Raw genomic sequence first — 26,469 nt, 5'->3', positions numbered from 1 at the left:
TTTGTACAACACTTTGAACATTTTACAAAGAGTTTACTGGAATAATTATATTTTAAATACATGTACATTTGAATAAATTGACATTATATCGCTGCAAATGTGTGTTGATGCACATTTTCTCACTTGAGAGAATGACCGTCGATTTCATATTGATCTGTTAGCCATTACTGTATTCATTTTTCAGTCTTAACTAATGCCCACAGTGCATTCATTCTGCCCCTCCTTTTTAACATTGAAAGATCTGTATTGATCAGATACAGCTTGGCAATGGTAGACACACATCATGGAATGTCAAGGACAAAAGATGGAATTGTCAGTCCACCAAAGTCATCCATAATTTCATTGAAAATTCATTTGGATGCTTGATGTAAATATATGATAGTGTTTTTGGATTCATGCGATGGTATAAGATTTTAGCATAAATAACTTGAAAGTATTGTTGGATGCATAATTCATAAGGTTGCATTAGGCTTATCCAGACGGTGTATTGGTAAGGTAGCAATTTCATCTCAAAATTATTATTATTATAATTATTATTATTATTATTATTATTATTATTATTATTTTAGAGAGAGAATTGTCTTGTAATCTGATAAATCTTGAGAAGACAAATGGGTGCCAGGCTAATACATATTTCGGTCTAGTTTGGCGTAAATCATGTTGTAGTCTTACTTTATCCCCAAGGGCATGACTTTATGTCAGAATATTTTGCAAAGGTGACAGAATGTTGCAACAAAAAAATTTATTTCTGTTGATTTTGTTGAATGAATTTTAGCTTTGCTCGTCATGGACCAATAGAGCTTATTGGATTGCCTATTGTCCATTGGCATAAGTTTGTTATTTCTAACCCTGAACTGCTTCATGAATTATGCCATGAAACTCTGCAACACATTCAACCCATTGTCTAATTGGTTCTAAAAAAACAAGGTGCCAACAGGACAATCAATATGACCACCACAGTACCAATGTCAATCGTCTGTTATTGCTGCTATGTGTAACGTCACCCTCTTAGTAAGAGGGGTGGTTAATTAGGTTTGGCTGGCGTTATCCAGAGGATGACTTCCCTCGATATTATAGCCCAGCGGGAGTGAAAGAAGAATGGAATTTCAACAGAGAACTGAGCGAGAATACTGGGAAGAAATTAAACAATACGAGTCCCCTTTTGACAAGAAAACAACAAATTTAATCAGGACAAATTAATACCAGCAATTCCAATTCAAGTTAGATTATGTAAGTAGAATTTAACAGGTGTGTCCAGTTTGGATTTATTACATCATCATAATGAGAGGTGAAAAGAGCGCACTGACCACGATTGATTGCATCACCTTCCTGTCTGACTGTATATCAACATCTTCTAGTTCATCCTTCCTAAGCTCTATGTTCTGCCCCTTCATGGACTTCCTGGTCCCATTATTCTAACCTCATCCTTCTTTCTTTCTTCTCCCTGTACTCCTGTCTTCATACTGTCTCGTCTTTCTCTCAGAAAGCTGTTCCTTATCACTGTTTCTTTCAGGACTTGTGTGTCCTAGCACTATACATGCCTTTCTTTTTACACAATGACCACCTGATCCCATGTTTCACGAGGAAAGCACTGATATCTTTATGCCTCCCCGGAGTCAACTACGTTTCCTCTTCTAGGTAATTTCCAGACCAAAGAGTGTTGACTAAGGTCGTCACTTTAAAGTCAGATTGCTCTAAAGTGTACACTCTAAGTTATTCTGCCCCATCGTAGGCAGTGGTCCCTAATCTTTCCCAAAGAAATAATTCCTTTCATCAGGTTTATACAGCTCAGAATCTGTGAACAACAGTGCGTGACAATTTCCCTTGAAAATATAATGAGTGGACATCGGTTCCTACCAAGCGGTTAGGGTTGGTAGCTCAAATGTTTACTTTCTGAGGACCGTGTTAAGATACCCCGGTCAATTTCACTGGGTTGGAATGCTGTCCCTTTGAAGTTTACACTGACATGGGGGAGATGAACGAAAAAAGGTCAAAGTGACCCTTCACAAAGACTTTTCAGGCTTAAATGTGATAAGACTTTATTGCTCAATACATTTAACTTTAAAATTTTCTGTAATTAAAAATTTGACACTTCACACTTTGAATAATCATATCAACACCAGGTTTTTACCATAGATGTTAAAAATGTTAAAATTAAAATAAAAAACTTAAAAAAACGCATTTTTTTCTCAATAAATAAAAAACGAAAAAAAACATTCCAGTAGTTTTTAGGCAACACAAAAATCAATATTTTACTTCCAAACAAAGGGACTGCAAAAGGTTAAACACAGCGTCATCTTCCAGTGTATACATGCCTAGCCTACACTACCAGATATCAGCACTATATTGTAGCATGTTTACGTAAAGTATCGTAGGCTAGCATCATACATTCATTATTGATTGATATTTGTTATCTAGAGTATGACAGAGGACCGCCTGTATGGCTGATGATAAAAAAAAAAAATGGAAGTACCAAATATAAAAAATGCAAAAAAATAAAAAATGTAAAAAACACGTTTTTCGAGGTAAAATAAAAAACAAAAAAAAACTTTTTATCATCTGTGGTTTTTACTGTAAGACTAATTCTGATGTGTAGTTGATCCTAAATGAAAATGGTGCTGATCTTAAATTTAGTGTGGCCGTTGCCATCCCGAAAATTTTGTGATTGCAACTCCTTACCTGAAGACTTCATTTGTTGGCTTGTTGGTCATGCTGGGTAGTGCATAATTGCAGGCTAGCATAACTTTGTCCAGTTTTGTAATTAATGTTCAGAATTCTTGGTATAATTAAAGACATTTGTTAGCAAGTAATTGTTCATTTATGGCCAGTAGATTGCATATTAATTATGCTTTTTTCATTAATAGAGACAATTTTGAAAGCATTTTTATTAAACTATGATGTAAGTTTGGGAGAGAGTTTACATAGGCTGTGATATTATAGTACATGTACTACATAGGTAATTTAAATGAAATGGTGAACTGTTAAGTACTGTAAGCCAGAGTTATATCAGGCCTACATGGCCACTTGCTGAATCTTTAACAATGAAGCACACAGTACAAAATGGAAATTTCATAGGGAAATTTCTATCAATCAAATCAAATTTAAATATACCTTTTAGGATCGTCATTGTTGCTGTCAAGTGTTACAGGCATGTCTGAACTCAATCCATGAACCTTATTTGAATGTAGCACTTGATAATGCCACTCTGTTTCCTTCATTAAGGAATATTTAACAATTATTTTTTGCTAAGGTCAAAAACATATTTCTGATACAAACACTTGCTTGAAGCAGGCATTTATGTCAGTTCTCAGGTCAAAGTTTCAGGAGGCAAGATTTCAATTCATGCAGATCTTTTCATTTTTGCAATTATTTCCTCCTAAAAATGTTATTTTGTCATTAATTAGGAGTCAGGCAGATGTCATTCCTAACCACCACCACCGCCCATCCACCCAACATATCTGCACATTGGTTTGAAGAGTGAATGAAAATAACTAGAAGTAATATCTTTTAATAAGAAATTGAAGAGGGTTTGAAATAGGCCATTTTTTCTGCTATTTATAGTAGTAGGTCATTGTTCTCTTCTATTAAGAGCAGCTAATTGGACATGACAAGGTCAATTTAGATTCATGAGCTGATGCTGCAGAAGTGTACAGTTATTATCAGAGTGTTCTTTGCCCCATAAGCTATACTGTATATCTTAATAGTGCTTGCAAGAAATATAGAAGATATATTGCAAGGGTCTTGCTTATTTTATTGCTGCCTAATGAGAGTGGAACTGCCAGAATAGACCCAGAGGTGATAACATTCAGTGAAAATAATGTATTATTTGCTTTTGCTATTTATTAGTGTGTTTCAGGATGTAATTGAAACTGATATGCAAAATTTTGGAAATCTGCCAAATGCTGCATTTCTAATGAAAGATTTTGTGTGAATTGCTAGATTTGTTTTATCTTAATGTACAGAATCTGCAAGGAAAGATTTGAAATGATGCATTATTTGAGTTGCTTTGTTTTTTGTTTTTATATTTAAAAAAATCATAAAAATGACAGTTTCAGAGTTATCACAGAAAATGGGTTGAATCTGTCTTTAAGAAAAGTAGCGTGAGTATGGTTGTGAGAAATATTAGAAAAGCTATTTAAGATCAACAGTTTAAACAGACAGGCAAAATTATCACTTGGCAGTTGGTAGTTAGAATGTCATGCATACAGATTTTTTTTAACATGTTCAGATTTGAATGTGAAATATGTTTGTCTTGTTTATGGAATGGGTGAGTCATATATACATTTTCTCGCATCTCATCAACGTTGGTGTAAGCATTAATGTTAAGTTTTGGCATTTAGCTCAGTTATCTCTTTCACTGTTGTATATAGTCATAAAACTTTATGGGGTGTATTTATCATGGAGGGTGCTGCTCATCACAGGCATAAGAACGTCATAATGAATTTCTTTTCATGCCACATTGACTTTGCAATTATTTTGAATATGATTGACAGCTCCAGGCAAGATTTAGTATTCTGCAGAATTCTTGTAGTCTATAAACCATTTGTAGGTGAGTTACAATTCAAATGTACTTTGTGTCAGTTCAGAGCAGAGATGCATGAGCAATTTTTGTAAACAGAAATAATACACTGAGTTGATTATTTTCAGTTCCTCCATTTACAGCCATAAAGTTATGTTGGCACCCCATGACTCTGTTCCAGCAGATGCTGGTAAAGAGTTGGAGGTGTCACCCTGTTAAAACCATAAAGAGGTTTAGACAGACCATCTTAACTTAAAGACATTCACTGAAATTCACAGTCTTTGTGAATGCTGTCCATGCCATGAACACTGTGTTTATGTGTGTAATATTTTTGTCTAGTGTTGCCATCCTCATAGAGTTTCAAGAGCTTTCATTGTGCAGTGATAGCCAAATAATGAACCAAAGTAACCAAAGAATCAGAGTTTTCCATCTAATAGTAGTCTTTATTCTCAGACTTGGAGTAAATTATAGTTATAAAGGAAGGGCATTTTTGTTGCAGAAGATAATAACCACTTCTGTTTCTTTCCTAGTGTAATGCATATCAAGATTTATCTAGTTATGCAGCTGCATAATTTCATGGAAAGTTGGAGTTATTCCAAATGTGGTTTTTGTTTACAGTTTTGGCTGAAGTATATCTTTAACCTTTTGAAGATGGGCAGTAGTTTCATTAGTCCTTTTTTGGCACCTAACTGTTTTCTATAAACCTTATAATGATTGGGCCAGGCATGGACCATAGTAAAAAATAAATTTCCATCCTGGTTGATTTTCCAGATAGTGAGGAGTTATTACTTTTTATATGATAGATGGCAGTGGCAGCATTGACAATGTTAAGATTTTGTATTTAAATTTGTGAACATCATATAACCTACATCATATCTCTCATCTTTGCTAGCAAATGGTCATTGATCCACTTGGTAACACATTGATCCATGGCATTCATAGCTAGCCAGAAAGAGTGTTTTTGACAAGAGTTGCTGCATGCTAAATCAGTTGACCTCTAAGAAAGCTAATTATGAATGTTGGGTGTTTGGTGTGACATTTTCATTATGTTAACACATTATGACTGCATTCTTTGATTAGAACAGCCTGCACATGAATGGCTTGATTTGGATAAACTGACATAAAATAGGTGTAGAAGTCTGCTGAGGACAAAATGATAATTCTCAGCTATTTTCCATCGTAAACAGAATGAGCAGTCTAATTGGATCAATTTCTTTCAGCTGCATGCAGTCAAATTCTCTATGGTAGGTACTGTTTCAGCTAACTACATTTGCCAAGGGTTGGTGTAAAATGAAGTGGATTGATGATCCTTGGCTGGTGAAGATGCATACCAGTTTGCAGGTGAAGCATAGTGCTTTACCTAGATGAAAGTATGAAATTTTCCTATATTGATAATCTATTAAATCTGGAATCTGCTTGAAATAATTATTTCCCATGTCTTTTTCAGCCGACTGAACCCAAAGACAAATCATTGAAGGAGGTTGAAAACGAGAAGAGACATAAGAGGGAGACCTCAGTTACCTCTCTAGGATCTAAGGTTAGGTTTTGCCTGTGGTTTGGTGTTCTTGACTGTCCGACAAGAAATTGTTACCTTTTATTTCATTACCTTTTTCCAAGCATAGTGAGCATGATGTAATTTGGTAGTGATGACGACCATAGTTTCAATTCAGTGTTAAATTTTTTTGCACACAAATGACAACTAGGACCTCATGGCATTCTTTTTTGAAAAAGTCAGACAAAGAATGTTTCTAAAGAAACTAGAATATAATTTTGAATTTATTTAAATGAAGTAAATCATACATACAGTCAGATTTATCAGTTACTCATCAACTGTTAGATGCCAGCCTGTATATTTTTATGTCTCACCCCAAATGCGGTATGTTATACATATTTTACTTCATCCATTTATATGTCTATCAATCTGTCTATACAATTTAGCATTCAGACACTGGCTTAAAGTTTTTTAAAAAACAGAGAAACTAGAGAAAACTACTAGCCATGACTGATCAGTTGTACCTTTGGTCTCACTGGACAATTTATCTGGTGAATTTTCATCCAACAATGACCTATTGGAGAAAAATGAGAATAATTTCACACTGAAGATACAAATATGAACTAATGATTTTTGTAGAAAGCATACATGTGAGATTTTGACTGAGGCAATCAGGTTAATTCCTTTGACAACTGGTGGCTTTTATACTGAACCAACACTGCCACCAACCCCTCTTTTTTACATTCATGTTTGACAGCAAAGAGCTATTTTGAATATTTTCCTTTTGCAAGGCAGCTGAAAGAATCAGTATGTGCCTTGTGCATGAATAAAGTTAGCTAGTACTATAACAAATTAGCATAATTTTCATCACCCCCCAACCATCTCAATTTTTTTTAGATATTTACCTATGTAGCAGACATTTGTAAATACATGTACATAATCCAAATCAGCGGTTCATTTGCAACCCAAGTTACACATTTGATCTCCAGTGCTAGTCTAACTGTGATAGGCAGTCAACAAACAAGCCAATCCATTTTCAAGCCTAGCTCAAAGTAAATCCAAACCACATTACAGATTTAGCTTCTCTATAAATTTATAAATGCTAGGCTTATGATAATTAGGTTCATGCCTTCTACCTTAAAAATTAGGGAGGTGTCAAAATACGAAACTATCCAGTGAGACCTTTGCACATGCTGGAATGGGGCAATGAACCAAAGATCAGAGACATATAAAGTGAGGACATTACTGCAGCACCAAGATTTATTATCTTGGACATATAGAGGATCCAAGGACATGTTTTCTCAGTCATAAAACTTTAGTTTACTCCAAATCTTACTCTGAAATGTTTTGACTAATCAAAAGACTGTTTTTGTACATTACAAATAAGGTTTTCCAGGCTCAAAATGTTGAGTGAGATTTTATGGCAAAGGGGTCTTGAACTGGTTTCACTCATTCCTTTGGAATTTTTCACCAAAGTGAGGCCAGGGATTATCTAGCTTAGAATTCTTTGGATGGCATTGGAATTTTTGTCACATGTAGACGTAGTGGTAAAAATAGCAATAATTAACTTTTACTTTTAAAATTGCACAGATAGGAGTCACTTTATTCCTCTTCAAAAGAAATGAGGAATTTCTTAAAAGTTTTGGAAATTCTCAGATTACATACAAATGTTTTTTGTTTGTGTTTCAATTGTAAATGTCTGCAGAATTTGCAAGAAAAAAATGTGTCTTGCCAAGCAAGCAATAAAAAAGTTATTATGAGAACTTGATTTGAGGAAGTAAATTTAGTATATTTAGAGAATCTGGAGCCAGGCCATGGTTTTCTTGGCCACTTCACAGAGAATCATTATTTTTGACAGAGGTAGAGATAGTGGAAAGGATGCAAAATCACTTGTTAGTTATGTAAATCTCTTTAACAAGGAGTTAAAGAATTCCTCAAATTTGCAAAATGCTCAAAATTTCTTCAGACTGATAAGGCATGACTCATGACTCAGTTAACAGTAATTCAAGATTCTGTGACTATATTTCAGTCCCCCCAATGAATAATGAATGTTCTGTGAATAAATTGATGTTACTAACCATGCAGTAAGAAAGATATTAAAAGGTCTCAGATTTGATGAAGACATTTTGAGATGTGTACTAAAACTGTATCCAGGTCTCTGGGTCACAATGCTTTGAGCATAGGAACTCATGCCCAAAGTTCCAAAATACTGATCTGCAATTTTGTTTGGAGTGGAGTTAGGAAATATTGATCTGTGATTTTGATTTGAAATACAGTAAGTTTTACTTGTTGTTACTTAACTCAGAATGAATGAAAAATAATTAAGAGGAGGAGATCCAACATATGAAACAAGGGAAAGGCAGGATGTCCCTAAAACCAGGAAATTTTTGGAAGCTATAGCTTCACTTATCATAGGTAGCAAATCCTATGTAAGCCTAGCATAAGTGAAAATGAAACTTGGCACAAATTCTGTTTGTTCCCAGACAGACATTCCATGGCTGGAAGGTGAAACCAAGTTCACAGCCTTGTTGACTCGAAAACCGGTGCAAGCAGCCATCTAAACAGAGAGAATTCAGTGTGACAGTGTAGCACATAAGATCTCCACAGACAAATCCCAGTCAAATCCAGCCAAAGAACAGTAACCAGTAGTCATAGAAACTATATGAATAAAAAGAACATCTGGCTCTTCTACTGAGAAACCAGTTAGAACCAGTCTCCAAAGAGCTGCAAACTTCTGATGCCAGTGGAAATGCACGCTCAGAAACAAATAATAAAAGAATCAAAGAATCAGTTAGACTCCCCAAAAAAGTTGACAATCTTATCAAAACTCTTTGAATAAATTTGGAAGTCTTGAGAGTATTGACACCAAAGATTCACCTGGGACCACATTTGGGAAAACTTCCAAAAGTCATATACTTCCATTATTTGTATAAATGTCTGAAAACATAATACACCTCTCCCTCGATAACTCAGGCTCTGATAACTCACAAACCTGCTTATAATGCAGGGTCAGGCGTGAATCCCATTTTTTAAACCAGAAAATACCCCAAAAATTGATCCCTATTTCTTGAACTTGAAGAAAATCGCGATCAAAATTTGTAATGGAAACATTTATGTATTGCTTGTTTTATTGTCGGAAATGGTAGGTAGGACCCGGAAATTTTAATCAACACTATGAAATATCAAATTTAAAAATATGTCATACATTTTTTTACATTTTCTTTCCAGACGACATTCCTAGTACACTACAATAATGATATGTAAGGAAATTTCGATCCATGAAAATGTCACTCACGCCAGGTGGAGGCAGTACTTTAATAAATAAATACAAATTAAATAAATTTTTTATCAATTAAAATTTGTGTTCTAGTTCTATCTTTTAGTTTTTTAAGTGTAATCATCATAAATGCAATATGTCCTCTTGTAATTAAACGTAAAATGCATCAATCTAGTGTAACAGCTATGTCCGCAAGCGTTTCTCTGAGAAAATAATTAAGTGCTGACTGTGTTTTGATAACTGAGTTCCAGAAGTATTTGTTGTATTGTTGCACTGAATTAAAAGCTGGCCTCCTTTGTATTATCCTGTTAATTGTGTCTTTTGAATCAAATAAAGGAGGCGGAATAAACGAAATGTTAAAAGGCATGAAAATCCTACAAACTTAAAATCTAGTAGCCCCGGTCATATTTCGGGTGAACTCACTTCATTTGATGAATCGAAGACTTATAAATGTTATTGTGTACGTAACATAAACTACCTAAAATTAACCAACTCTTTCATAACTGTGATCAAAGATAATAAGGCAGCCAAGTGAAATGAATACTTCATAAAATAAAAAGTTTGATTTCACAGATACGGACCATTGTGGGAATGTAAGTTTCAGAGAATTCTTGAACTGGCACATAGTGATATCCTCAAGGATGATAAGAAGTTTCATTATTAATAACAATTAATTAATTCACAACATCAGTATTGTACTAACTGAGCAATACAGAAATTGAGCTTCTACATAGACAATTGTCTGATGAAATACATGTCGCGTGTTTATGAAAAAAAAAGGAATCTTGTTTGGTGGTGTATCAACAGTTTGTCTAGTTCCCTGCTCTGTGGAATCCCAATTTGGCAAGGATAATATAAAACACCACTATGGGAACCAGACTCATCAAGAAAACAGAAAGCAGTGACATAATACACAGATTTCTTACACGTACACATGATGGTAGTTGAAATGATCTTTCATATGTTGGACATTTTGAAAATAAATGTTGTTTAAACAAAATAACTAACAACTTCATTAGAAAAAGTGCAATATTTAAAATATTATCAACGTGATTGTAAAATGATGATTCAGTTTAATAAACAGCCAAGTTCCCTAACGCTGCCCCCCCCCCCCAACGGTTTTCTCGATGTCAAAGCAATTTTTTTTTTAATTTTTGGAGGTCCCTCAGTAACTCACACCTCTCTTATAGTGCAGTCTATGTTTGTGGACCCCATTGTGCACGAGTTTTTTATCGAGGGAGAGGTGTACAAGGTTCAAAAGCAAACATTGATATAATTATCCTTCTAAATAAACAACACAAGCGAGTGGTTATTTACCTTAATGAGACCATTATAAAAGAAATTGATAGAGTTAACCTTAAAAGTTCATAAGCTACAACTTAGCAAGAAATACTAATAAGGCTGCAGGATGAGTAACTTTCGTCATAAATAATAAGACTACAAATAAATGTAAATAATTAACGAAAGTCAAATTTCCAGGAATATCTCACAACTGGCAACTAAAATAACGGCGCTTTTATTAGAGTCATACTGTTTTAGTCAGATTTACTTACTCTGATGTCTTTTCTCTAATAAAATCAAATTCTCACAAAAGAAATGGACCTGTTTTCAAGTTTCATTGGCCTACATTTCAGTTGACTGGAAAGTGATAAAAGCCAGGAATGCCTAAATTGGGTTAAATTGAAATATTATTCTTTGATGAAATGAAAAAAAATATATTATGCTTATTGGAACTGTAAAGCAAAGTTTCGTTTCATTCAAGAAAACATATCCACCACATGAATCTACTTAAAAATACTTTGGCATACCTCGACTACCGTCACATTGCAACAAATTCAAATGTATGTCAATGAAACATGAAAATGCATCCATTTGCTAGTGTCATATTTTCATTCCACTAGGATGAAGACAGCACAGTAAGTATATTAATTACACATAAATTAGTGGAAGAATTATTAAGCCATTATTTGGATAGTAAGACACAGCACTAAAACAAAACTAACATGTGCTGTCTTACATTGTAGGACTAGAAGTTGATGATGATCTCCATGATAATGACCACCTTCCAACATACTTAAGAAGTACTACTCACAAATTTCAACACATGGGGAAATGATGAAAATTAAACAAATCAGATTGGGAAAGGTGTCAATACCTTTGCAAATCAAATTTTAAAGCCAGTCATTTTTACAACCAGTACGTCTGTTTACAAAGATATCCCATGATGTTGCTTGATACAGTTTCAAGAACTTCAGCAATTCCTAAACATGCAAAAAAAACAGGGAATGAAGATAGGACCTAAACATTTCAATGACAATCCAAGAACTGAAAATCGAAGTAAATACCAGATATATATATTCCATTTATTGGCATTATTACGTTGAATTTTGTAAAACTAGCTATAAACCTGACCTAATTACTAGACTGAAATACTGACAGAAATGGTCCAAAGTAATGCATTTCATTTCTTTTGCCCGATTAATAAATATTACATCTTTTCAACACTGTGTGCAGAATAGGCTGACATATCGCGAGTCAGGAAAACATGGGGGTGGTATCCCCTGTGTCCAAAATTAATATTATTTTGAACAGAATATTCTGATGACAATTGCCTCTTTTCAAATGACAAGCATTGCTGTATTTTATTTCCATCAATCATCAAATTTGGTATGCATTTTGCTTCAATATTGGAGACGGAAACCTTAAGTGCACAGACATGCCCAACAGCACTGTATCACACAGGAGTACCCTTACTGACACTGTACATGATTGTTGTGGGATATGCCTATCACACAGGATTACCCTTACTGACACTGTACATGACTGTTGTGGGGTATGTCAATCACACAGGAGTACCCTCACTGACACTTTACATGGCTATTGTGGGGGATGTCTATCACACAGGAGTACCCTCACTGACACTACATGACTGTTGTGGGGAATGTCTATCACACAGGAGTACACTCACTGACACTGTACATGACTTGTGGGGTATGCCTATCATAAAGGAGTACCCTCACTGACACTGTACATGACTGTTGTGGGGTATGTCTATCACACAGGAGTACCCTCACTGACACTACATGACTGTTGTGGGGTATGCCTATCATACTGGATTACAATCACACCATTATGCTTATGACATCATGACCATCTGTGTCATTTAAAATCACAAAGTTTTTTATCCTGTATATGGTAGTCTTTGTTTGCAGCAATTTCTTTTATTGTAAACTACTTTTTCCAAAGATGTAAATACATTCAGAAATACTTTGTGTATTTCTAAAGCTGTATCCATTTGTATGATACACCATCTTTTCTTTTCCAACACTTACAGTAAGAGAATGTGAAAGAATAAAAACTTGTTCATCACCCACAAATTCTAACCTTTGGGTGGGATTTCCCTATCCCACAACAGTGATGTGGAGACAGGGAGATTCTCCACTCATTAGAGTGTAGTTCCTGCCCAAAAATTCTGATGCTTGGGTGGTGTTCTGTGTTAAAATTTCTAATGCATCAGTAACATTGATGTTTTTTCTCGGTTATCACAGGAAAAGATGAGAGGAATGGATTGGACAGAGGAGTTTTATGAAGACCCCATCCCCGGGATGGAGGCAGAGGAGGTATGTGACTCATCAGATGACAGTCAGGTGGGCTCAAGTGACAGTGAGGAAGATGATTCCAAATCTGGTAAATTAGATCCATACAAACTGTCACACGATCACCTATTGTATGGTTTTATAGGTTTTTGGTTTCATACTAAAATATATTTGAACAAGTTTTTGGATGTGTCATGCAACCTAGGAAGTGTGGTACAACCAAGAACAAAGTCGCCGTATTTTTCAGTGTTAAAACAATAACCTTTGTATTATATGCTTCAGAAATGTACTGACTTTAAACTGAACAAAGTTTATAGTTCATAAAATATAATATTGTTGTAAAAAAATCAAAATTTCAACAACAAATAAGGAAAACATTTAATGCTGACAACAAATTGCATTTTGTGGCACATTAATAGATATTGAGACAAATAGCTTATCCATGCCCACTCACATATGACAATAGTACTGATTATGACATTATTGAGATAAGAACACTATGCTTGATCTCAATGTTTATCTCAGGAAAAGAGAAAATACAATAGAAACAGAACAGCAGCTGGGAGCAAGTCACTAATATTCATTTGTTGTTAGTTCATTGTCAGATTATTTATATGAGCTCTTTGAAATAAACAAGAACATGTACATAGGATTTCTTCACGTAAATGGCAAGATGGCAGATGCTCATTGTTATACTTAAGCATTGCACACTCAGTATTACATGCTCCTCCATCAAAAGTTTTGAGTCACATCCTGAAGGGGAAGGATGGTTTATGGTAAGCTGCTATAGTGGGTTGGGCTTGTATTCCCTTTGTGGAAAGTATTTATCCTGTAATAATAAAGTATTTAATATCAAATGTTTACAATACTGAAAGTATTCAGTATCACAGGATATGATGTATTTTGAATATCAGAAAATAAGGACTATTTTGGGGTACACTATAATGCTGCTTGGGGAAACCATAAAAATGATCAGCAGTATAAGAGAGGGAGCTTTACACTGAAGGATGCTTGAACAAAATAATGTCCTGATGGTACATACAAGCACAAAAATTGAGTAAAATTACATTATAATTGCTTTAAATGAGTCAAGAACTAAAATAAAGTAATACTAAGTGGCAATTATCTAAAAAAAAAATTGACCAATTTAACGGGATCCATGATCCATGATCAAATCCGTATTATATGATGGGGTGGCGATATACTTAGGGACCTTATAGTGAGAAACCACTGTTAATTTGTAATGAGATTATGGTTGCACTCTCTGTGCAGAATTTGCAGCCATTATTGTTTAAATACCTTTGATTTAAATATTTAAACATTTTGTAGGCAGGCCCAGTTTACTGTTTGATGAGAGAAAGGTTAAAAAGAGGATAGCTGCTGATGCTAATATTTTGAACAAAGATGAGAGTGCAGATGACCTTCTCGATGACCCTCCAACCCCAGACGACCTAGGGGATGGCTCAGGAGAACTGGAATGGGAAAGTATGTGATGGTTTAGTCATATACAATCTCATTTAAATTTGATAATTCTCATACCCCTGTATATCTCTGATAATCTTGTCTAGTTGAGAACATTCATGTAGGACCTTCTGATCTCATTTATCCCATAACAGCTATCTTATCTCGGCTAAAGTCAGAAAGTATTTTATTGTTTCATAACAAATATCAGTATGTCATTTTCCTGTTACATGCATGAAAGCTAACATTATAAAAATCATTCTTTAAATAGAAATTAGAATGAAAGCACTTGTATAATCTTTTGTAGGTCTAGTAATTGTCTTGAAATGTGTGTTATTGTCTTGGAATTTATGATCTAAAAATATTTCATTGTCTAGTAATGTTCACTTCTTGACCCTGATTTTTCTATCAGACAAATGGTGGTGATACAGATCAACATTGTGAATTGGCTATCTACATATTAAGTATCAAAGCAATCAGGTAGTTTGTGGAAGAATTTATTTTTCATGTTAAGGGTTCAGATATATATAATTGTCTTTTTTTTCTGAGAACGGAGAAAACTACAGGAGAGTCAGGCAAAAACAGGTAAATTGACAATCTTTCTCAATATCTGGGATATTTAATTTCTTCTAATATCATACATGGTATGCAGTGAAACCTGTGAGCCATGAAATGCTAAATGCAAGTGAAATTTTATTGCAAAAATGGCACTCCCTCAATATAATACCCTTCATTATAAAGTGATTCTTGATATAATGCATTACTGCTGTAAACCCTATGACCAAATTTAAACCATTGGACTTGAAGTGCTTTATCAGATGTAGAACAATATTGGTTGAAAGAAAACAATGATCTTGCATTTTATCTTGTTTTCTTTTCAAAATGTACAGATACCATGAAGTGAGAAAAAAAAATATTCCCATGATACACATATGTACCAGAACTAAAATGACACTATAGATTGTGTTTACCATATATAATTGCATACAAGTATAGTCCAGTTGCACACAACATAGACCCTGATCTACCTGTTGGAGCATATTATGCAGGCAGACTAGGGTCAGTGTTGTTTATGCTACTAATTACTCCTAACAAACTGCAAAGACCCATATCTGCCACAAAATTATTGTGGCATCTGGTCTGGGTCTGTGTTGTTTTTAATTGGTGTTGACTTTTGAGTAAGTATTTATGACATTTTCTCACTCTTTCACACCACCTCTGTCTGTGTGGGTTCGAGTCTTGGGTTCTGCCAATGTGAGTATGTGAGAAAGCTTGCCAGTAGCTTCTCGTGGGTTGGTGGTTCTTGCTGTACTGCAGTTCATTATGTAACAGCAGTTATGGAATCCAACAACCACATTATAACAATGAATAGCTGTATGACGAACTCCTACAAATGATGGGTATTGTTTCAATCACTAGTTGTGTTAACTGAATATTTTGTAATGACTGTGTTTGTTCCACAGGTTACACTGTATACTTCAGCATATGGGACCAGGCTTGTGTTTCACTAAACATATTCCATTAATTGTATAATTTTTGGGGGAAGAATTTTCTAAACCAATTTTATGCATACCACTTAGGAAATTTGTTGTGCTTAGATATATAATGCTTGGTAAGACTGGGTTTAAAAATGAATATTTATATGGTGTTGGACTTTTTCAGATCAGGGTCAATGTGTTTCAATTAATACAACAGAGTAGACCAAAATACCCAATTTCTACATAGAGCAATGAACTGCTCTAATTGGTTTAGGTAAAAATATATCTACCTATCATCATCTTGCTTTTTTGAATTGGTCAACATTAGGATTTATATGTGTTCCTTTTTGAAGATTACTGAGGCATTTATAATGGACTTTTTATATTTTACATAGTTAACTGCAGTGGTTTAACGTACTTGCCAAGTCACTGCATGTCCCACACACACACACATACAAAAAACTCTTTTTCAACTACCCCACCTCAACATGATCATGTTACAGAAATGACAAATTCTCAAAATATCCTAATTGGGGAAAGTTATTTTACATTACTAATGCTTCCAGAAAGATATAACCAATATGGTTTTATTGAACAATTTATCCAGGAGAATCCACCATAGCCCAGCAAACTGGAATGAATTGCCCACTGAACTTAGACACAAAGACACAGTGATCACATTCAAGAGGGCTCTCAAAACTCACTTATTTCGACTGCAGGAACAAACTTAAAGACCTAATAATGTTTCCTACCTCAAATATTCTCAGCATGTTTTTTATTTTTTAATGTTTTTCTAATTTCATGGTGTTTGTTTTTGTAATAATATTATTATATGTTTTTTTTATCTTATAGGTGTTGTATAATGTTGTAAAGCATTTAGAGCTTCTAAAGATTAGGCGCTATACAAAGTCCTCATTATTATTATTATTATTATTATTATTATCCTGTTGACAAACCAATAAAGCAGGATTCAGGGGAAGTAACTGGTAGAGTTTTATGGATCAGAACAGTTTGGAACACTGTACCAGAAAAATAAAATCACCCAAAAGCTCCAGAATTGCCATAAAGTAGTTTTGGTTTTTACTGTTGACATAAATTTCATTAGACTAAAATAAATACACTGATGTGATGTTAATAATCAGTCATTAAAAGTTCTCAGCATGCTAAAAGAGCCAGTTTATTGTGACTTTTTTGTTTGTTTGTTTTTTGGAAGACCAGAAATATTTTATTTAGGTATTTTGATTACTAATTAATATTTGCCTCCATTTTTCCTTCAATTTAAAATTCCTGTAAATTAAAGAGGCTATTAAATTAAATTAGCTTCATCCACTCTTTCCCTACTACTGACATGTATATCACTGCATACATAAGTCTTGCTTCTGTAGTGACTGACAAATCTGCTTGTAGACAAGCACTGCTATCTGCCATCGGGTATATATCTGCTTGCATGATTATGTGCTTTAAACCTCGGTGACTGAAAGATCTGCTCTGTGCGTTCATGTTACAATCTAATTCATCAACAACGGGCAGTAAGAGAACATTCATTCGATTAAAATGAGTTTACAAATGATGGTTCTTGCTGTGAAAGGTGTCATATACAAAATATGACTATGAATATGTGGATTTTATGGAAGTCTGTAACACGTGGTAGCTAATACATGTAGTTATGGATAGTGGAAACAGTAGCTTTTGTTAAAGATTGAAAGTCTGTAACACGTGGTAGCTAATACATATAGTTATGGATAGTGGAAACAGTAGCTTTTGTTAAAGATTGGAAGTCTGTAACACGTAGCTAATACATGTAGTTATGGATAGTGGAAACAGTAGCTTTTGTTAAAGATTGGAAGTCTGTAACATGTGGTAGCTAATACATGTAGTTATGGATAGTGGAAACAGTAGCTTTTGTTAAAGATTGAAAGTCTGTAACACGTGGTAGCTAATACATGTAGTTATGGATAGTGGAAACAGTAGCTTTTGTTAAAGATTGAAAGTCTGTAACACGTGGTAGCTAATACATATAGTTATGGATAGTGGAAACAGTAGCTTTTGTTAAAGATTGGAAGTCTGTAACACGTAGCTAATACATGTAGTTATGGATAGTGGAAACAGTAGCTTTTGTTAAAGATTGGAAGTCTGTAACATGTGGTAGCTAATACATGTAGTTATGGATAGTGGAAACAGTAGCTTTTGTTAAAGATTGGAAGTCTGTAACACGTGGTAGCTAATACATGTAGTTATGGATAGTGGAAACAGTAGCTTTTGTTAAAGATTGGAAGTCTGTAACACGTGGTAGCTAATACATGTAGTTATGGATAGTGGAAACAGTAGCTTTTGTTAAAGATTGGAAGTCTGTAACACGTGGTAGCTAATACATGTAGTTATGGATAGTGGAAACAGTAGCTTTTGTTAAAGATTGGAAGTCTGTAACATGTGGTAGCTAATACATGTAGTTATGGATAGTGGAAACAGTAGCTTATGTTAAAGATTGGAAGTCTGTAACATGTGGTAGCTAATACATGTAGTTATGGATAGTGGAAACAGTAGCTTTTGTTAAAGATTCATAATCATAATTTTGAGGTTTTGTTAGAAGAAGAGATCAATGATATTGATTTAAGAAGTGTTAGCAGTGACACTGAATTATCATTTTCGTCCAGTCTGTTAGAATTTGAGATGGAATCAGATGATGAAGACAGTGCAGTGTGAATAAGAGAGCCATGCTCTGCAAGTTACTGAGTTCATTTTAAAGCATTGGTCTTACTTTTGTGTTGGAAAAAAAAATTGATAGATTTCTTATTTAAATAATTTTTCCTGGAATTAAATACAAGAATTGTGACTGAAACTAATAGCTGTGGAGCCAACTGTATGAAAGAGAAGCACAACAAAATTTTAAAAACTAAGGGGCAGCATGATTTGTCCATAATATGCAAGCTGTGTGATGTTTGTGTAAAACATAACTGGTTTTACAAATATCAGCAACAGCAGCTTCATAACAAGTAGAACATAATACCCAGTGAAGCATTTGTAAATAAAAATGTGTGCAAATCTGACATAAATTCCATAAAATAATGACAGATGAATTATAGTTTTACAAATAATGTGTTCTGTATTCAGTTCATGGAGATTTTTCATCATTCATGTAAAGGTCATTGTGATAAAAGAATCAAACAGACAAAAGGTTGTAATAGTTTTTATATATGCATGGTTTTCTTATATAAATCAGTTAATTATAAGGTTAATAACAAAAAGCAATTGACCATATCCCCAAATCATCAACTAAAAGTTATCATTTGACAGTAGCAGCATCATGCTCTGGTAGTCTGCCCCCATATTCATGTTACTTCCGCATTCTTTCACATTCAGAGGGCTTTCTCAAAGGTTTAGCAAGGGCCAAGACTCTGCTAGACAACAAAAAGGATGGTCTGCTCACACCTTTGTGTTGCAGCCCTTGGTAGCTTCTTCAAGCTAAAAGGTTCATACCCCATCCTGACCCACAAAACCACCTACATTGCATGCAGTAGCAGCTCAAGTGGGTATTTCTACATGGACCTTGGGCCAAATTCCAGTACAAACACTGAAATCCTTAGGGCAAGAGGCTAAGTCTTTTGTAACTGTAGCCACCCATACTAACCTCTTTTCACCTGCCCCATTGAGCCTGCTTAAGGAGGAATCTCTGTCGCCAGTGGCTCTTCCTATATATTGAAAGCAGTAGCAAACTTCTAGGTATGTTTTGTGCTTGTCAATGGCCTTGTCAGAAAAGGTTCACTGCCTGAACAAGGATGATGCTCTAGACACTTCCAAAATAATACTAGAGTACAGTAAAAACCCTTACTGTTTGGAGGGCTTATCTCCTCCTGGGGGTCTTGCAATTTGAGAGACCATCAAAACTGGTTCCACACTTCTGCTCCTATCTCTTCAAAATCATCTAAGAAATGAATTCATTCTGATCACTGTCAAGGACCATCTGCTTACAACCCCAAAGTAACAAAACCATTTCAGAGCTCCCCTTAGGCAGGTAGGCCCTTGAAGGGCATGCTGCAAAAGCCCATGGAGGAGGCCTGCAGGCCTTTCCCTCTTTCCTAAGGACTAGGGTTGACTTGCTTCCTCTTTTACGAAGTATGTTTCTTCCTTGGTTCTCATTGGCACCAGGCCTCTTTTCAGGCTTGGTCTGATGTAACAATCAATAGCTGGGTCCTTTCTATCATAAAAGATGGCTACCAACTTTGGTTCCAGGATATTGCTCCTCTAGTAAGGTCCCTCATTTTCTTCCACTAGTCAAATATAGTGCATTTGAAGAGGTTTTCTTCCTTATTTGGAAAGGTGCAGAGGAGAGGGTGTTAAAGAAACAATCTCTGGCTTTCTACTCTTGCTTTTCCTGGTTCCGAAGAAAGGGCGAAAGTCCTGTCTTATTATATACCTTTCCTTTCTAAACAGATTTCTGGTGGAGGAATCATTCAGGAAGGAGACCAGTCTCATTCAGTAATGCAATGAGACCTGACAATTTGGGCTGTTTTCATCAATCATTAGGATTTGCACCTTCACATCCCTATCTTTCCTCCATTTGGAAAGTACCTCCAGTTTAACTTGGATGGGGAGGTCTTCCAATTTCGAGCTCTGGTGTTTGGCCAAGGCTCTGCATCATGAACTTTTATCATTGTCACAGTTGCAAGTGTGGCCCATTTAAGGTCATTAGGTATACAGTTCATCATTATTTAGATGATTGGTTGATTCACAATTGCTGACTAGAGTCCCTCAGACTTTATGTCTTGCTGTTGGTCCAGAGTGACCTGGTTGGGTCTTTTGCCAAACTTGGAGAAATCAGAGTTCACTCCTTCTCAAGATTTTGTCTACATGGGTATGAATTTCTGCACAAATGAAGGATTAGTAAGAGTCCCTCAGGTTAGACAAGATCCTGTCCCTGTTGGAGGCACTGTGAGTAAAGACTACATTATCAGCTCTCTTTTTTCTCATTGATCAGGGCCTTGAACTCTGTAGAGGATCTGGATCCCATAGGCATACCACACTTGCATCCACTCCAGTTTCTCCTTTTACCAGAGTGGAAACCACACAGGGATGCCTTAATGTCCGAATTTCTGTAGATCTGGATTTCCACCATCATCTGATTTGGTGGACAAATCGGGACCCATTTCTGGCTGAAGTCCCCATACACCCCTCCAAACACCACTCTTTTCAGTTTGCAGAAATGTTAAATTCAGGATGGGGTGCCCATTTAGAGCAAGAGGGGCTGATTCTTCAGAGTTTATGGTCCCCGAAGAATCTCCCTTCTACATCAACAAATTGGAAATGAGTGCAGTGTTCTTAGCCCATCATTGGGGTGTCCACCAGATAAGAGGTTGTTGTGTGATTGTCTCCTCTGAAAACACATAGGTTGTAGCGTATCTCATGAGACAAGGTGGCACCCATGCACTTTCTAGCTGTGTAGAGGTTTAGAATGAGAACTTGCATGGCTGAGCAACTTCAGAAGGTATTACTCCATGTTGGCCACTTTCATGGCAGGAAGAATATTTTGGCAGAAAGTCTGTCAGAGAAAGGGAAGATAGTTCACACAAAATGGTGGCTTCACAAATCCATAGTGGATTCCGTTTCAACTTTGGGGAACTCCTTTGATGGACTTGTTTGTCACCAAGCTAAATAACAAGCTCCTTTTTTTGTTAACCCAGTCCCCAACCAGAGAGCTTTGGTAGTGGATCCTTTCAGCTTGAAGTTTAATGATCTGTTCTCATGCACTTTCCCACCTTTCAGGATGATCCCACAAGTCATGCACTCCATTGCTCAGCCTATTTTTTGATTGTCCCTCTCTGGTCCCAGTGATGATGGTTTGGTAATAATCTTGATCTGCTGATGGGCCATCTCAGGACCTTACCTTACAGGAGGGCACAGCCATCAAGACTGATTCACATTTTAGCAGACTTTGTCAGGTATTTCAAACTGCAAAGACCACTGTCTCACTCTCTGATGTCAAAATGGAATCTTTTTGTGTCTTGTGGTCACTGAATATCCCCCCCCCCACTTTGGGTGAAGCTTTCTTTGAGAATGTTACCCTCAAGATGATTTTCTTGCTCGTCTTGCATCTGCAAGATGAAGGAGCAAGCTTCATGCCCAGTCCATAGAGCAGGGCTGTATCAGGTCCAATGGGAATTAGGTTGTAGTTTATTTCCTTTGCTGACCAGGCTTGTTATGCAAAAAAAAACCAGATTCCATCAGTTGCTCTAATCCTGAATGAGATCTCCAGTCTCAGTTGTATCTGTGCTGGGATGTTCAAGATAGGGCTCTACATTTTTACTTGGCAGCCTCTAAAAGAAGGAATGGTAGGAAGCATCTTTTCTCCCCATTAAGGTTATACTGATATTTCAGCATCTACCATTTCTAGGTAGATTGCATTAACTATCAAGAAAGCTTACCATTCCATTACTAATAGAGACTTGTCTTTAATAAAAATTATAAGCCTATGAGGTTCAAGTTGTTGCTGCCTTACAGGCCAGTCTAACTCATTCGTCTTTGGAAGATGTGATGAAAGCCAGGTTTTGACACCTGACCTTCACTTGATAGCCCACCAAGTGTAGTCATTTTCTCTCTGGGCCTAATCATTGTTGCTCAGAAATTGATCCCTGCAGATTCCATCTCACAGGAGTCTTCTGCTTTTCAGTGAGGGTGAGTATTCCTTGTATTTGTTTTGAATTTGCCAGTTGTGGCATCATCTCTCCACCGACCATACTAATTCAACTACACATTAGCAACAGGTATAATATTACTGACATTAAAATGTAGGTAAAAAAAAATTGAGAGGGGGGAGTAAACTAATTTTTTGCATATTGCTGTTGCCTTCTGCCCTCCCAGAAAAGTAACAGCTATGCAATAGTAATGTACAAGTATTACATCATTAAAATTAGTTTTACATCCCACCCCAAATTCTACATTTTCAATGCTTTAAAACATTTTTCTGTGGTATGGATGAACTTTTTTTAGTCATAGAATTGTGCCTGCCAGTTAAGCAAGCTTTTGCATTTTATTTAACCTGTTGCTTATCAGTGATTCGATATGAAGGAAATTCCATTCTGTGTAATGTCAGAGTAGACCTTGGTACCTCATCCTGAAGTGTTTATGCATGTTATTTTTAATGTATATTGAACATATGAAATTATTTTCCTACAGCATTTCTGTTGTGATAGTAAATTTTAGAAAAGTGTAGATAATTATTGGTAATAATGGAATTGTTTCTAGACCCTCTCACCACCATTGTTGTTGTTTGGTTGTTTTTTTTTTGTTGCAAGAGGTGTTCCACAGTCAGGTTCTACATTCATCCATCACACTTATGTTTACTTCATATCTCATGGACCCTTTGAGGTATCTTCAGGACACTAGATATGCTTTTATATCATGACTAGATGTTGTGTTCTGCATAAAATGAAGTTTGTCTTGTCAGCATTTTGAGCATCTGTCTTCATCTATCCATCCATGTCACTCTCTTATTCAGTTAACATCTCCTGAAACATCTGAGATATCATGGTGAAATAAAGTATGCATTTTCTTTCACAAGAGGACAAGCAGTTTGTGTTCCATATAAGAATGGGCATTGTCAGATATTGCTTTTGAAGCAGGAGGTATTCCATCAGCACTCATTTGCTGACAAATCCAGATGAGAATGAACAGGCTAAAACAAAACATTTATTCAGCATAACACAGTTCATATCACGACATACGAGAAATTATTATCAGAATTAGAAATTTGAGATGAGATGAGATATGACTTGCATCTGACATTAAAATAAAAGTTGTTTTGCATGAAATTCAGGGAAGATTCTAGCCAATTTTCATCATTATAGGAAAATGAAACAATTTTTCCAGTTTATTCAAAACATGAGTCTTTTATAATCAGCTTTCCACATTTTTAGCAGAGATCCTGTGGTACTCAACTTTCTTACTGTCATTGTTGAAGATTGATAGTGGTCCTTATTTCTGTGTTTAGATGGCGTACTGCTGTAGATTTTTAATGCATATCTAGTAGAAGTTTCTATATAATGAACCACTGAAACAACTTTACTCAAAAAGAATGATTTCCAGTGTTACTGTTTATTTATCATAGTTTGAATTGTAATAAAAAAGTGCTGTGAACTTAGGACGGTAATGAGCACAAATTTAATTCTACAACATTATTTCCCATACAAATCCATACTGTTATCAAGTCCAGATGATCAATTTTTGTAATTAAATTTTCAGATGATACGCCTGTGACCAGCCCATCTGAGCCATTTTCCTCTCAGTACTCTGCCAGGGATGATGATGAGGAGGAGGATAAAGAAGACCGTGACAAAAATCAGTTCCGTAAAGTGGAGATTGCGGGCAAGGAGCACCGAGTTGATATGGTTGTTATTGAACCGTACAAAAAAGTTCTGTCACATGGAGGTGAATTTTTTCTCATGTACTACATTGAATATCTTACACAAGTGTTTGTTAGATATGAAATATATAAAACAATTATATATATATATATATATATATATATATATATATATATATATATATATATATATATATATATATATATATATATAAATGAAGCAATGAATTGCAAATTGTTTTATTATCAGCTTTGTTTGGATAAGTGTCATGTTTAATTGCTAATGAACATGTCATTGTACAAATAATCAAACTTGATACCCACAAAAATAAATGAATTTCTAGTTAATTTCTATTTATGTAAACATAAGCATTTTTTTTTTGTTTTATATCAGTTACAAAAAGGGTTAAAAGTGAGACATTTGAATTATATGTGGTTGACTTATCTCGCTGCATATGAATTATTTTCAACAGAAAATATAATAGCTGTTGCGAGATAAATATTAAATTTTGCATGCTTATGTCATGCACTTACATGATAATAGCAAATTTATATTCTTCCTTCTCAGGATATTATGGGGATGGTCTTAATGCAATAATACTGTTCTCTGGTTGTTATCTACCAGACAGGAGTAGGAGAGATTACCAGTATGTTATGGACAACCTGTTTCTGTGAGTATCAAGTTTAGCAGGGACAGAATCTTTCATCTATCATTTACAGTAGTATCTTGGATATCTATCTTGCAAACTGTATTTTTCAAGGCACAATGCACTCAGTCAAAATATATGAAATTCCAATGATTTTCAGTGAGATTTTTCTTCATCTTTTCACACGCATTGATCATACTTGAAAATAATCATGGAGTTTAATTGTTGTTGGTCTTACTCTGAGTTTAACACCATTTTTCAGCACATGATAGGCTATTCATGGTAGCCAGTATATCTGATTGAGGAAGAACCCGAGAAAACTTCAGGAAGAACCTACTACCCATTGGAAGCTACTGGCAAGCTTTCTCACATATCCATAAGGACCAAGTCCAAGATTCAGACCAATGCAGACAGAGGTGATGTGTCAGTGATCAATAAAGGCAACCACTTGGACACCTGGGGACCTGAGCTTACATGTAACAATCATGAAGCAGGCAGTATATAGGATTTACTTCATCTGTCCATACGTTGGTGCTTATGTCCATCCATCCATCTGTCCTTATTCTGGCAATAGCTCCTGTAATACTTCACCTGCTGACATCAGACTTGTACAGTGGGTGCTTCTTATGGGAGACATGAGTTGCACACCAGAAACTGCATCACTGTCACTTTTCAGGATTTATTAAAATTGGTTAAAAATTGTATGCAGGCTCAAATTCCAATTGGCTGTAATGCTGGGATTGGCATCGGGTACAGGACTGATGGCAGGCTCTTCAATCTGGGGAGACTATGGGCAAGAATGAAGTTATAGTAAGTGACTGTTCATAATCTCTTATTTGCTGATGACTGTTTCCTGAATACCAAATTCTTAGTATGAGATGCATGGCCAATTTCTCTCCAGCATGTGACAGATTTGATCTCACAATCAGTATCAAGAAGACAGATGTGATGTACGAGCCTCCACCAGGAAAGTCTTATGTAGAGCCTACCATCAGAGTAAATGGTCAAACTCTCATGACAGTAAACATGTTCACCTATCTCAGCAGTACACACTCAGGGGCAATCCACATCGATGGTGAAGCCATTGTAAGAATTGCTAAAGCAGTTGTGGCCTTTGATAGACTGCACACAAATGTGTGGGAGTGCCAGTGTTTGAGTCGGCAAACAGAACTAAAGGTCTCTAAGCAATCATGTTTCCAGTTCTACTGTATGCATGCAAAACTTGGACTGTATACAGATGCTATGCCGAGAAGCTAAACTATTTTCACATGTGCTTTCTGCAGAAACTGGTGAGGATAAGATGGCATGTCATGGTCCCAGATACTGTGATTCTTTCATGGGTAAACATTTCCAAGCCTCAGCGCTGTCCTAATGAAATCACAGATGAGACAGGCTGGCAGCATTACCTGGATGTCAGAAGAGCAGATATTAAAGAATATCTTGCATGGCAAGCTGAAGGAGGAAAAACGATCTCAATGTGATCAAAAGAAGCATTTCAAAAATCCCTCAAGTTATCCATGAAATATTTCAACATTAACCATGAGTCTTGGGAAGATTTTGCACAGGATCACTCCACCTGGTGCAGTCTGATCCATACTAGAGTTACAGGCTTTGAACTTATGAAAATTGTAGGGAAAGTGCAG

General features: G+C 35.6%; 1 protein-coding gene across 3 annotated transcripts in view; it reads left to right on the top strand.

Moving 5' to 3' along the window:
- Positions 1–26,469, top strand: part of LOC149796001 (uncharacterized) — a 199,533-nt gene that overhangs the window by 151,579 nt on the left and 21,485 nt on the right. For 2 of the 3 annotated variants that reach the window (XM_089965923.1, XM_089965922.1), the window contains 6 exons: positions 5,967–6,056; positions 12,837–12,975; positions 14,214–14,369; positions 14,895–14,930; positions 24,059–24,244; positions 24,748–24,850. In XM_089965923.1, the coding sequence (XP_089822049.1) occupies positions 5,967–6,056; positions 12,837–12,975; positions 14,214–14,369; positions 14,895–14,930; positions 24,059–24,244; positions 24,748–24,850 (710 nt within the window). The remainder of the gene's footprint in view (positions 1–5,966; positions 6,057–12,836; positions 12,976–14,213; positions 14,370–14,894; positions 14,931–24,058; positions 24,245–24,747; positions 24,851–26,469) is intronic. The other variant, XM_089965921.1, reaches the window with a different exon arrangement.

This window comes from Sinohyriopsis cumingii, chromosome 7, assembly GCF_028554795.1.
Source record: "Sinohyriopsis cumingii isolate HCF-2022 chromosome 7, ASM2855479v2, whole genome shotgun sequence".
In the NCBI taxonomy this organism is placed as follows: Eukaryota; Metazoa; Mollusca; class Bivalvia; order Unionida; family Unionidae; genus Sinohyriopsis; species Sinohyriopsis cumingii.
Note: the sequence above shows the minus strand (reverse complement) of the source record. Positions and strands in the feature narration are given on the sequence as shown.